General features: G+C 34.1%; 1 protein-coding gene across 2 annotated transcripts in view; it reads right to left on the bottom strand.

Annotated features, from left to right (window-relative positions):
- LOC108912954 (acidic leucine-rich nuclear phosphoprotein 32 family member A) overlaps window positions 1-14,137 on the bottom strand; it is a 35,735-nt gene that overhangs the window by 1,144 nt on the left and 20,454 nt on the right. Inside the window, exons 3-8 of one of the 2 annotated variants that reach the window (XM_018718386.1) lie at window positions 4,896-5,063; window positions 4,545-4,791; window positions 4,117-4,203; window positions 1,791-1,910; window positions 1,563-1,670; window positions 1,138-1,284 (exon numbers count right to left, since the gene is read on the bottom strand). In XM_018718386.1, coding sequence (XP_018573902.1) covers window positions 1,138-1,284; window positions 1,563-1,670; window positions 1,791-1,910; window positions 4,117-4,203; window positions 4,545-4,791; window positions 4,896-5,063 — 877 coding nt within the window. The remainder of the gene's footprint in view (window positions 1-1,137; window positions 1,285-1,562; window positions 1,671-1,790; window positions 1,911-4,116; window positions 4,204-4,544; window positions 4,792-4,895; window positions 5,064-14,137) is intronic. The other variant, XM_018718387.1, reaches the window with a different exon arrangement.

Genomic DNA, 14,137 nt, shown 5'->3' with positions numbered 1-14,137 from the left:
GTACAGAATCAAAAAACCTGAAGGACAAAATTAATTTGAAACACAGGGCGGGACACATCAAATATTACATTCTTTAAATGGACCACCCTGTATATTTTTAAACATATAGATTTCTGAGAAAATTCTATACATGGCAATATAAACAGTTTAACATTTTAGTGTGGCTGTTGCTGAGTTATGTAGAAAGTTCTTCGAATTTTGGGAAAAACATGACCTCAAAGAAGTTGTATTAACTTTCAACTACTAACACTTGGGCCAAAAATATTTGACAGTTATAGGCAAATGTTAGGCTAAGATTACTATATCAGCTAATATCGATATTTTATACAGGGCATTTTTTATAATACGATCATTTTATGAAAGTTCAAACTTAATTTTCTTAAAATTTTTCAAATGGAACACCCTGTATTTTATTGTTGTATTTTATTCACATATAAGTCCACTTCAACATTTCTGGAAAAACCAAATTTTTATTTTTTTCGGTCACACGAAATGGCATTGGAAAAAACTGCCACTTGTCAGTTCATAATTTATCATTCCATTTTGAGCTAATTTTACTAGTTAATATTTATTTGTGGTATTCTATAAAATAATAAAATTAAGTTTTTTCAGAAATGTTCTATATCTTAGAAACTAACAATTTTAGATATAGAACATGCTTAGTAAAAGTTGAAGTGGACCGATATGTCAATAAAAACAATAAAATACAGTGTTCCATTTGAAAAATTTTAGAAAATCAAGTTTAAACTTTCTAAAAATGATTGTATTATAAAAATGACCTGTATTTAAGTCCTAATGGTAAAAATCTTCCATTCTATTTGAAAAAATGGACCATTTTCAAATAAAATGAAAGAAATTTTTTTCATAAAAACTTAAATGCATTTATCTAATTTCTACCGATAATAATTTATGTTTTAATGTATTAAATTGTTGCATTTAATTAGTCTTCCAGCCTAAGTTTCATCAATCTGTGTCAAACATCTTCAGATAAATTTCTGAAAATATGAGAAACCTTTGTCCTTCAAAGCTTTTAAGTCGAAAAAAATCCAAGCAGCAACCTCCTCAAGTTGGAATGTTTACTTTTGGAACACCACTTCAAAAAATAAAAATTTTACAATAGGTAATTTTTCAACTTACCCTTGTTACGGGTCTCCTATTAAAGGGCGGCCTGTGGGCAGCCGCGGGACAGGTATATCTTTCCCTCTTCTCATGACCCTGCAAGACTAAAATTTCACCGCTACTGTGGGTCTGTTGTTGCACATATCTGTCACCATTTGTGTACTCCTAAAGTAGATTAATACCTTTAAAACGTTACTTAAACAAACGCTAGTAAGTCTGTTAAATTTAGCCATAAAGTTAGGTTTGATAGAAATGATTCATTTTATTTACAGTTCCACAGGTTAAAAAGATATTTACAATAATCGCTTCTACTGTTCATCGGAAATGAAATGAGAAATCAACACATGAAACATTTCTAAAATATAAGCATACTGGGAAAGTTAAGTAAATGCTAAAGAAAATCTTTAAAGGGCCTATCATTATTGCATTAGTTTAGTTCCTACCTTAATGCAACTAGCTGACTGACTGTTAACGATTTTTGATTCTCGGTAAGTTGTAGTAGTATCATATGACTGCGTTTCCTCAAATGAGTTGTTAGTTGTTGGCGACTTCTGTTAATAGAATAATATTAGTTTGTTACTAGCAGAAAAAACAACAACTGTAATGTTAAATGGACTATGCACTATGATCGTTAGTAAATTATATCTGTGTCTATAAACGTTAACACTTACATCGTAATACTGTGTTTGTTTCGGAGATTCTCTTTCGTAGCTGTTTCTCCTTCTATCTATGTACTCAGGTTCTGGTGTGTAGTTTCTTTTCACTGGTTCTGTCCTTCTTGGCGGGCTAGCCTTTACAAATATCAATATATTATTTTGGGCAAGAAAAAAATTTCGCATTTGGTAATATTACGTCTAACTAGAAGCGTTTAATGTAAAACTGATGGAGCTTATTATTATCCCTTGCGTTGATTAAATTTAGATTGTCGGATTTTAATACTGAAGAAGGCAACTAGGTTTATTACATACTTGTAGTATTAATAATACAAACATTGAGGTGTTCTTTGCAAAAATCTCATTTGTAATTAAATGTGAAATTTTGCGAAGCGTTTAAAAACTTTATGAAAAAAATTATATTATCTCGTGTGTTGTAAGAATACAATCCAAATTGACAAGAGTTTCTTTGGGGGTTTCTGCAAAGAGTGGCTCAATTGTTTGTGGATCATATTCTCCCCCAAATATTAAGACTATAATTATCTGATCTATACAACTTATTTTTATAAAGTCAGCATCAAAATAGTTATTTACACCATAAAGGAGGTAAGTATTATTTACCAGTCGAGGACGATTTTGTGCCCGAGCTGAGTGAGGGCTGGCAATAGAGTCTGAGACTGGTAAATTATACTTTACTGCTGTGTGGTGTATAAAATTTTATCTGCTCCCACAGTTCTTTATGCTTCATGAAATAAAGATTAGTTTTTATTTCTTGACATTTCTTAATCAATTCATTTTGACATTATTTGAAATCTTGCAAAGTCGCCTTGTTTGGATTTTGTCGTTTCTAAGGTGTTTATAAACAAAGCTACATAAAAGTTGCAATTTTGCTGATTTTGAATTATTATTTCTAAATGAGTGATTTTCAAATAGAAAGTGCAACAAATGCTGCCTGCGAATTTTTATTGCTGGAGAAGTCGAAAGTGCGCTACGGACGAGCATATAGAAATTTCAAAGAATGGCGCCAGAACAAAAATACTGGGGTTTCTGAAATGTCACTGCTAGCATATTTCACGGAGAAGTTAAGAACTTGAAAGTCACAGGCAAGTTTGTGGGGTGAATACTCAATGATTAAGTCAACTATTTTCATAGAGGAGAACGTGGATACATCAAAATACCCCAAGCTGAGAGCATTTTTAAAACGTAAGAATGACGGCTACACACCTAAAAAGTCAAAAGTTTTTATAAGAGAACAAGTCAACGATTTTCTCGTTCAGGCAACCGATAACACATATTGGCTAATGAAGGTAGCGACGGTTTTAGGTATTGCAGGAGTATGCCGTTCTGATGAGTTATGCAAATTTACTTTGGACGTCAATTTCAAAAATTTGGATAACATTATTGTAGTTACAATTCCAGGTTCAAAAAATGATATGTCACATATGTTTACAATTACTTCTCGTCTGGATTCTGTTTCTCTAGAAATTCTCTCAAGAAATATATCAAGATTACTTAGATTGGAATTTAAAACTGAAATTTCACGCTTTTTTATGCGCTATCAAGCAGGAAAATGTTACAACCAATCAGTCGGCAAGAATACTCTTTCTATGAACAGTTTTTGAAACTAGAACATCCTGAAACATATACAGGTCATACATTCCCAAGAACATCGCCAACGTTACTGGCTAATACACGAGTTGATGTATTAGCAATCAAGAGATATGGCAGGTGGAAATCAGCCACAATTGCAGAAAGTTGTGTTGCTGACATATTGCTGACAGTTTAGTAACAGAAATGAAATGGCCAACAGGATTCTTCACAATGACACTTCAACTCCAGGTTCTAGTAGTATGTCGCATCATGCTGTTTTAATGGATCAGTCAGGTAATATTGAGCCTCCGATGACTGAAATGGCCAAATCATTTTGAGAAAAATGTGACAATTAGTAATCGCGAATAATTATCCAGATTTTATAAATGTTACTAAATGTAGTAACTGTACAATTACTATAAATATTCATTCATAATAATTAATAAAATGTAATGTTCATAAAATATTTATATATATTTGTTCATAAAATGCATGCATTTATAACTCGAAATCGCTTTTTTCCCTAAGGAGGTAAGTTACCTCCCGTTGTCTATAGAAACTTCCACTTCTGCGGTAAAATCCACTTACCTCCTTAAAAACAATGTATTAATAGTGGGAACAGATAAACAAAATTACAATACATGCATGAAAAGGGCAAGAAGACCACATACTTCAAACACTAGTGACACGATTAATACATTTTACAAGAGAGTTTGAATTAGAGGGTTCTCTTACAAGCGATGTAAAGACTTACTTGTCGTGGTGGTGAGTATTCTCTACTTTCTTCCGAGACGTCTTCTCTAGGATAAAGGTCTTCACTTTCCTCCAATTCATATTCCGTCTATGAGGATTAATGACATGACTTTGTTAATTAGGTTAATACGTAATTTATAATGAAAAAATTGAGGCAGTAATAAAGTTTTTATTATTTTATCAAATTTGGCAATGTAAGACTTAATCTAAATAAATAAAACAGTGACTGATTAAAGTGAAAAAAAATATTTTATTCTTTTTTTATAACATGAAAAACAAGAAATTCAGGAGGGAAATATTATTTCACTACATTGCATATAATTAATACGAGGTCACAGAAAAAAAATCAGTTATATTATAGTTAGTTGTGAACACACAAGGTGTTAATAAAAATTAAAAAACAAAAAAAAATGAACACAAAAATTATACCTCTTGTCGGGGAGGACTTCTTTGAACGGGAGGGCTGTATTCTTGCTCTGGATACTCCTGATACCTGTTGTACTGCTGCGATGGGGTGGGAGCTACGTACTCTTCTTCCTCACTTACATCCTGTTCTTCTTCTGGATGATACAAATTTTTGGCTTTTCTCTGAGCTTCCCGTTGTTCATCCTGGGATATCTGGACATTATCTAGCTTTTGCAACTGCGGTAATGCCTTTATTACCGATAATCGATATCTACAGCAAAACACCAAATAATGGAACTAATGAAATTAGTTGTAAAAAATGATTTTAATAAGGTGTGGCAGTTCTATAAAAGCAGCAAAATTTTAATGACTTACCCTTCTATATTGGCACATGGGTTTTCTCCTAACCATAAATTTTTTAAGTTCTGTAGGTTCTGCAAATACATTACTTCGTTGAGGTCTCGAATGTCATTTTGTCTGATGTATAATTCTTCTAGTTTCTTACAGAACTGAAAATCCACCAGGCTGTTTATTTTATTGATACTGAAACAAAGTTTACAGTATACTCTTCTGTTTCTAAATCATTACAAATAAATATATTCTGTTTTTAAAGAGAATATATTCAGGTATATTAACGTAATTTTCTATCCCTTTTACCTCATACTAGAAAAAAAATTATATGAACCAAAATTTTAGAAATTTTGTTTGCAATTTCAAAACAATTGGATGGTGGGTTTCAGAGATACAAACAAAACGAGATATTGCCAAAAAAGTCTGCCATAAGTTCAGGAAATTACTGTCAATTCTTTAGTCTTTATGTAATGTTTATGGCTCATATTTTACCTATTTGTCCTTTAATATTAGAGACAGACCTATCAAATTGTATATCACGTTATGTGAATATATAAATTAAACCGAGGTTGATATGCCGAGTTAAAATAGTTCTGTTTACAATGTAAAATAATGTACCTATACATTAGAAAAAGAGTTGACGGTAACTTCAACCTACGTCTAATTTTAGTTTTCTAAGATCATAGTTCCTAAAAATTATATATTTATCTAGATTGTAGGACATGCATCATAACTATATTTAGTTGATGTATCAACATTCTGTGCAATAAACAGTAATATCTTCTTTACAACTCGTTATAGGTAATTTAACATATGATTTAATACAGCCACAATTTTTTTAAACTGTCATGTAAAATATTTGTATATGTATAATTGGGGCAGTAAATCGATACGATCATATATTGGGACAGAAATTATTGGAAAAACACATTGTAAATAAATAATGATGATTAAAAGTTATTTTTATTTTAAATGTACAGATATGGCACTGAAGTAGGTATATGATGGGTGGGCGAACTGAATTTGAAATTTCGATCAGTGGCGGCGCGTGAACATTGATTGAATGTGTTCTGCTTAGGGTTGTTATATTTGTTGAATTGAATTCTGGGATATTAAGTGCCTGGAGGCTGTAAATGGCGCCGCAAGCGAAAAATTTTAAAATTTTCAAGGTCACGCGTTTTCCTGGCACTTCTGAATTTCAAGGAACAATCCATTTATACAAAAATACATATTTTTCACAAGAACGATTTTTGAAATTGATACCTTTTTTCTTTATCTTTATTTTTATATATGTATATTATATTATATTCCGGGAGTTCTACGTGCAAATCCGAAATCCGGAACCATACAGCTAATTCCCGGTACAATCACAGAAAATCCCGGTCATACCCATGTGGCTAGATGTTCTTTTAATATGTCGTCAAGATCTGCACTAAAATTTATGAGTCCACGAAAACACATCAGGGTTGTCCGAATCTTCTGTCTCGTCGTGTCTGCGAAGTGCTAATTCGAAAGCTCCGCAAAATTTTATGTAATCTATGATTTTAGATAATACATAACGATTTTTCGTTACCTGTTCATTGTGTTTCCGTATATTATCCCAATATGCAGAATCCAACTGATTTCTTATGTTTATTTTACCTAATGACTTAAATTACTTAAATCGTTCACACTGTATATCCATGCTTTATCCCCACCGAAAAGTAAGCACGGAAAACAAAATAGTGAATTTTTTAAATCACACCCGCACACCCACTCTGCTTTTGTGTATACATTATTTTTAAATTGTCTTATATAACTTTTACTTCGACTTGTTCTACTAACTTCAATATTTAATTGTGGTGTTGGTCCACCTAATTCTTTCATTTTTAGTTTACCTCGTAAGGCAGAGAACCAAATAAAGTTTTTTTTTAAAACGAAACGCTATTCATTTTAATAACTATAATATCCGTACACGCCTAAACGAAAATATTCACACGTGCCGCTCGCAGATAAAAACCACCACGTACCACGTACAAAATATTATTACTGCATTTACTGCAGCAGTGGCTGTCGTTGTTGCAGCCACAAAAGCGCAAAGCGTAAAAAAGTGTACTGGGTCACGTGCCTGATTAGCCAATAAAAACAAAGGACGTATCTAATTGTTTGCTGTGCACACATTTTGTATATGAGGTTGCATATATTAAGGAGCGTAGCTCGCGTCGTAATAAATAATAATATAAGCTCATATATTTATTTTAGCGTGAGTACATTTTTTTAGATACATAAAATTTTATGTGTTCTGCAGCTCCGCAGCTCTTATGGTAAAACCGCCACTGATTTTAATACAAAAAATTGATTAATTAGATTAGATCAGGGTAGGTCGTTTTCATGTAAAATGTCGAAAAAAGACGTACATTATAAAAATGATTTCATTGAAGTTATAATCTGGCCTACAACCTACATCACATACAGGGAGCCTCGAAGGAAAGTGATTCTCTGTCTCTAGACATATTATCTCTTAGAGAACATTTGTTAATCACTATTCATCTTAGTAAAGTAAGGGTAAAGCAGTTCAGAGAAGCAATGGCAACAGTAACAGATTAGCACCGGAGCTCATTCTATGTCCAAACGTCGAACGGTAAACATTGGCCATTAAATAGGATTAAGTACAGATAATGTGCTCACATATTTAAATACATGAAACCTTTATTAAATAACATTTACTAGATCAGAGGTACCTCCGAACTTTCTTCTTCATTGGCGCATCTCGCTGACAAGATCCCCCCTGCCCGCTAACCTTTTCTGTTTCAGAGACAGCCAGGATCAAGAAACGAAGACAGCGACACACACACACACACATACACACCCCCCATATCCTCCTTAACCCTCCCCTCCCGCGCTGGGCTAAGGGCCACCTTAGCAAAGCGCATCCGAGGCTGCATAGCCGCACTACCCTACCGAACCATACCACACATAAACATGACACTACCCCCGGGGTTACACGGACGAGCCGGCGAAGCAAGAAGAGCGCTAGAAGAAAGGGCTCTAGCCGGCGGGGCCCAGCCAGGACAAAAGGAGGTCCCACAAAGCGCCTACACCGGCCGCATTTGCGATCGGGGTAGACGACGGATGGGGCCCACCTCAGGCCTACACGAGATGAGGCAGGATAAAGAGGGATAATCCCCCTCGATCCCAAATCATTGAGGCCAATTTCTAGCCATGGAATAATGGCGCGCGCTGACAAGATGAGTTTGGTTAAAGATCCCCCTAGACGGTCATACGACTTTGGCTCACTGAAAGTTAGCCCAAAAACTACCCGCAAAACTAAAAAATTAACTTTCTACAAATATGTCTATTTTTCATCACATCATGTAAAAAGAAAGTACGAACCTGGAACGTACTATTTAGTATGGGACGTTGGAATAAAACATGCTTTTTACAATTATAACATTTTATTTAAACTTTAAATATGAACATTTTAACAGAACAATAAACTTTTGTAATAAAATTACTGTTCCTTGATGGAAAAAAGAGCATGAGAGAATATTTACGTTTTTAAATAGGCCCATTAAAGTATTACTGAGAAAATGTACTAAGTGTGCTATATAAAAAAAACATATTTATAATAATTTTTGATTAATTTTTTTCTTTAATATATGTATTTACAAAATAAGGACTTTGTATTTACTATCTTCTGTATCTACTGTTGCGCTTTTAGCTAATTATTACCCAAGATCTTCTGCATCACCAACTTTGGTCCTTTTTGTGTCAATTCACATATAAGATAAGTAGTTTTCTAATCTTTTGTTGTTGTTGTAATTCCGATTTAATCCGGCCCTGCGCCCGCTGTACTTCGACGTATCCATATTTCCGATCGTTACAAGGCGAGTTTTTTTTTCGATGCAGGTAAAGTCGTTGGCGTGACGAATAATCCGCGGCGCGAGCGACAATCGCCGCGATTAATTAGTACGTGAGTCACAGGTGGGCGTGCGGGAATGCCCTAGAAGGCCCGCCGAACGCTCGGCCGCCAAGGCCGCCTCGTCGCTGGGGCCCCACGCGTCACTTTCATATCTTCGCCATTCCCAAAACCGACAAAATTGGGACCTAACGGTGACCGCAAAGAGGGATAAATGTGTACATTTGGATTGTAGATGAGGCGGGACTCATCATCATCACATTAAAATGTCCATGTCTAGGGGGGACCAGTTGGTTGGGACACCCCGTATAATTGAGAAATCTGCAGGAAATAATAATGTATAAGGTGGTATAAGTGTAGTAAAATGGGTCTACATGGTGTGCAAATCCGACGAATACTTACAGCCCGTGAACGAAAACGTTAATTTCTGTAATTTTAAATGTTAATAATATACGTATCGATTATATAGGCATACAAAAAAAGTGGTAAATGCAAGGATGAAATCAGAAATCCTTAAATCAAATATGTCATGTGAGGCGCTCTATTACTCTCCAGTTTCATTTAAATTACTAAAAAATCAATCCTAAAACCCACAAGACAGCTAAAACTTTGCACTCAGTAGATTTCTCCCTCAGCACAGTCCTGAAAGCAAGTCGACGCAATACATCCGTGGGACTCATTGCATTTTTTAGATACTCAAAGCCTCAAGCAACTCTTGTAAATCTTGGCTTCTTGTGAACACCAAAAAACATTCCTAAAACTTAAAAATCGGCTAAAATTTACAATCGGCTGACTCAACTCGAACCACTTTACAACCCAGAGACAGCGACATCCACGCACCCTACACAGCAGACAAGTGAATGACACGAGCTTATTTAATTGGCCATGAACCTGAATTCCTACTTCGCAAACATAGCACCGAGTAAGATCTACTCATCCAATATCGCAGGCATATCATGGACATATGAAGACAAAATTAGTTCTGTAACCCTGATGCTCTCAACGGTTACCAGGTATCCTTTCTCACTGCTTGATTTTTGTTATCGGTCACAGATCACAGGTCCTTAACTATTTCCGGGCGATTTGAACATTAGATTGATGACTTACTTAGATCTGAACCTTGGCTGTCGAATATTTTCGACAATGTTATGAATTGTAGAAATGTGATTATTTGGAATAACTGATTAATAATATGCAAGTTTACAATAAGTGAATAAAATACAATAAGCACAAAAAGCTTAACAGCGTACTGAGTGCTGGCCAGGAACGCTGTCCTGGTTACTTCTCCGGACAATACCAGAGTCGATGTTCGATCACAGACTCCGTGTATTGAGGCATTATATTGTACTACAGGATCATGTTTTGAGCTCTTTCGGGCTCTGTGGACGACTTCTGGTTCTGGATTCGAAACTTTATCGACTTTCAAAGCAAAACTGAGAATATTTCATGTAACTGTAACATTACAATTTTTGTACATCTTAAGACTTGGATTCTATTAACTTGATAATTTAACATCACGTGTATTTGCATGAACTACATTCACAGAAATACGTAAATAATTATTGTTTACGATTTGCTTCCAAATAAAAACGATATGATTTTGCAACATTTATTATTATTGTGAGTGGAGGATAATAATTCATTCGGTGGGTCTAATATCGGCATTTACTCCATTGTAGACCGCCACTGTTCGAAAACCGTGTTTGTTTCTACGCTCATTTTTATAGTTCCGTAAACACGCACACTACAGTTGTTATATATCAGTTGTGTAACGGTATGTCATAGGTCGTAAAATAAGTCTATCTTTGTAATTACTAATTACTGATAGAACATTGAAACAGTTATGAGGGCAGTAGGGTCGACTTAAGATTTATAAAGAGATAGTAATATTAGACAAAGGCGGGATCTATTTCAAAACACCCATATATGGATGTTTTATATAGTATCGCTAATTTTTGCTTTAATGGCTCCAAAATGATATAACAAAACATAATTTCACTATGCGCGCGCTTCAAAACGTGTGCTAAACTTATTATTAAACAAATAGTGAAAAAATTGGAAAAAATTCCATTTTTTTTTCTCTCTTTTTCAACACAACACAGTTAATTTTAGAGAAAAATTGAAGATTACACAAGATATACCTATTTTCAAATAAAAAAAATACAATATAATTATTGCAAATATAGCAAAAACAACAAAAAAAAAGTGAAAAAAATTACAATATCCTTGCGATTTTTTTAAAAGTACTTATATTATAAGTAGGGTCTTCATACTTGGTCAAAAAAATCTTTTTCATATAATAAAACATCACACCAATTTTCGTTAAAATCGTTCAGATAGTTTTCGAGTCATAATTTTGCAATACAGATTTTTGCAAAAAAAATTGACATTTTTGCAAATTTAACTGAGCCTAATTAATTTTTACACTTATAAACAAACAGAATAACTTATAAATTCATTATAATAATTATTTTTTTTATGCTTTTAAAGTACTCGGAAAGAGGCTTGTTTAAAAAAAAACGTGGCGATTCGTTAATTGGTTCCAGAGTTATAGTCGATCAAAGTTGACCGGCATTTGTGGCGTAGCTACGAGGTCTGGAGGGCTGTTTTTTAAACAAATACCTTTGTCATTCCGAGTACTTTCCGGGAGTGAATTTGCAAAACTTGCGCCCTTGTGCAACCCATATAAAATGTCGAGAGCTCGGCTACTCCGGCCGACTCGAAATTGAAATCGCGCGTTCAAAATAACAGCGCTCTTAAAAATTTTGATTATCTCGGCTTCTAGTGGTCCGATTTTGATGTTTTTTTTTAAATGCATAATTAAAAAAAAAGAATTATAATGAATTTATAAAGTTATTCTATTTGTTTATAAGCGCAAAAATTACGCATATCTTTAAACAATTATCACGGGTCTCCTAATTAACGGATTTCAATTTTTCTGGACGCATTTTAAAGTTTGGGTGCCCTTTTTTATGTGATAAAATTTTCAAGTATCTAAAAGTTAAATTTGCAAAAATTTCAATTTTTTTTCAAAAATCTGGATTGAAAAATTATGACTCGAAAACTATCGGACCGATTTAAAATTGGTGTGATGTTTTATTATATCAGAAATATTTTTTTTGGCCAAGTATGAAGATCCTACCTATAAGTATTTTTAAAAAAATCGAAAAAATATTTTAATTTTTTTCATTTTATATTGTTTTTGCTATATTTGCAATAATTATGTTGTAGTTTTTTATTTGAAAATAGGTATATCTTGTGTAAAATTTAATTACGAATCTTTTTTTCATCTTCAATTTTTCTCTAAAACGAATAGTTTTTGAACTGTGTTGAAAAAAAGAAAAAAAATTGATTTTTTTCCCATTTTTTCACTACTTGTTTAATAATAAGTTTAGCACATGTTTTGAAGCGCGCGCATAGTTAAATTATGTTTTGTTATATCATTTTGGAAAGCAAAAATTAGCGATACTATATAAAACATCTACACCGAAACAGATATTTTCGACCTGTTGACGATCCTTATGTATCAAATTAAAAATTATATCATTACTTCATTTTAATATCATGATATTGACAATTGGACAAAAATCATCGCACCAAGATTTCTCTTGATGCCATCATCTACGCGTTTTTTTATACACAGAAGTACAAATTCCCAAGCAATCACGATGAACTTCATTTTTTATTCACTAACGTCGAGCGAATGCATAAGCTCGTTACTAGTAGAAGCACGCAAGGAACTGGTGCTTTAAAAACAAACAAGATTAGTATTCGTCTGCCCAAATAAGTTGGTAACAAAGCTATTCTAATTTCAATACTTGTCCTACCTACGTGACAATTTTTTATTATACGGCTTATTTGCGACGAAGAACAGAGGCAAGGCCAGAATCTTACGGAAGCGATATTTTCATCACTTTTGGGAAGTTAATTAGAGGATTATACAGAGGGTTTTCGAATGAGGTAAAAAACAAATAAATAAAATCAAAGGTTTATCATTCCATTTTCAATTTCATTAATTGTTGAATATCTTCTTGGTCTTCTAGGCATTAAACTATTTGGATAGTGGCATTCAAAATAATACAGGGTGTCTCATAATTAGCTGCCAACCATGAACAGGCCGATTCTATGATCAAAACTAAGTAAAAAGTTCATATGAACATGGGTCCGGAAATGCTTCCTAAGGGCACAGGGACCCATTGAAGAGGGAGGAATGGAAATAATTTTTTTGCAATATCTCTCAATCGCGTTGTGATAAATGAATGAAATTTGGTATACACAGCTAAATTTTGATGAGCAATTTGATGGACTAATCCATTTATTTCCACAAGGTCCATTGGGGTGGGTACGGGGGGGCCCTTGGTACTTTGCGTGTGTAACTTTTTCATCTTTGACTTTTTAACAAATTGGACAGCAAATTCCGTTTTCCCGAACTGTTTTACGTTAAAAAGGTACTCTTGTTTCAAATCGTTATCTTTAACGGTTTCTGAGAAAATCGCTCTTGAATTAATCCCACTTTGGTCAATTTCATAGTAATTTAAACAAAAAATAATAATAATAATTTAATACGTAATCAGTAATACACATTATTGATGTAGAACAATTATGATATGATGATTTGTTTATGGCTTTTGCGATGGTAATGCTGCGCGGCAGAACGCGAGTACGGCAGAAGGTTTCCAAACAGAAGGCTGACATCAAGGAGGACATTCCTCACTGTATTCCGCAATTTAGCTGCAACCGTCACTTTTCGAAGGGATCATAAGATGGAAACTTAATTTTGATAACAGACAACAAGCTATTTTAAAAACTGTTCAAAAAACCCTCCACCTTCTCTGATACAAAGTCTTGCCCTACGTGTAACACTTCTCGAAGCTATTAAGATGCTAAAACGGTTTTGACGAATTTCATTGGCTGCATCATTGATACGCTGCAGCAATTCCTCACGGGTATCGACTTCGGTGGCGTAAACTTTTTGATTTAGATATCCCCAGAAAAAGAAGTCCAGCGGGGTTAGGTCGGGAGAACGCGGCGGCCAAGCTACCGGTCCGTGCCTCCCTATCCACCGTCCAGCGAAATTTTCGTTTAGGAAATTTAGAACATTGCGACCACTATGTGCCGGGGCTCCATCGTGTTGAAAAAACATGTTACGTCGTAAATTTAGAGGCAGATCATCGAGAATTTGGGGAAGATTTTCTTGAAGTAAGTTTAAATAAAGATTTGAATTGAGACGTTGTGGAATTTCAATAGGTCCAATCAGAGTGTCGTGAATTATTCCCGCCCATAAATTTATGGAAAACCGTTGCTGGAAGTTTGTTCTCCGAACAACATGTGGGTTCTCTTCTTCCCAATAATGAGAATTATGAAAATT

Source organism: Anoplophora glabripennis, unplaced genomic scaffold (assembly GCF_000390285.2).
Source record: "Anoplophora glabripennis isolate ALB-LARVAE unplaced genomic scaffold, Agla_2.0 scaffold484, whole genome shotgun sequence".
In the NCBI taxonomy this organism is placed as follows: domain Eukaryota; kingdom Metazoa; phylum Arthropoda; class Insecta; order Coleoptera; family Cerambycidae; genus Anoplophora; species Anoplophora glabripennis.
This window is presented reverse-complemented; position numbering and strand designations above follow the sequence as displayed.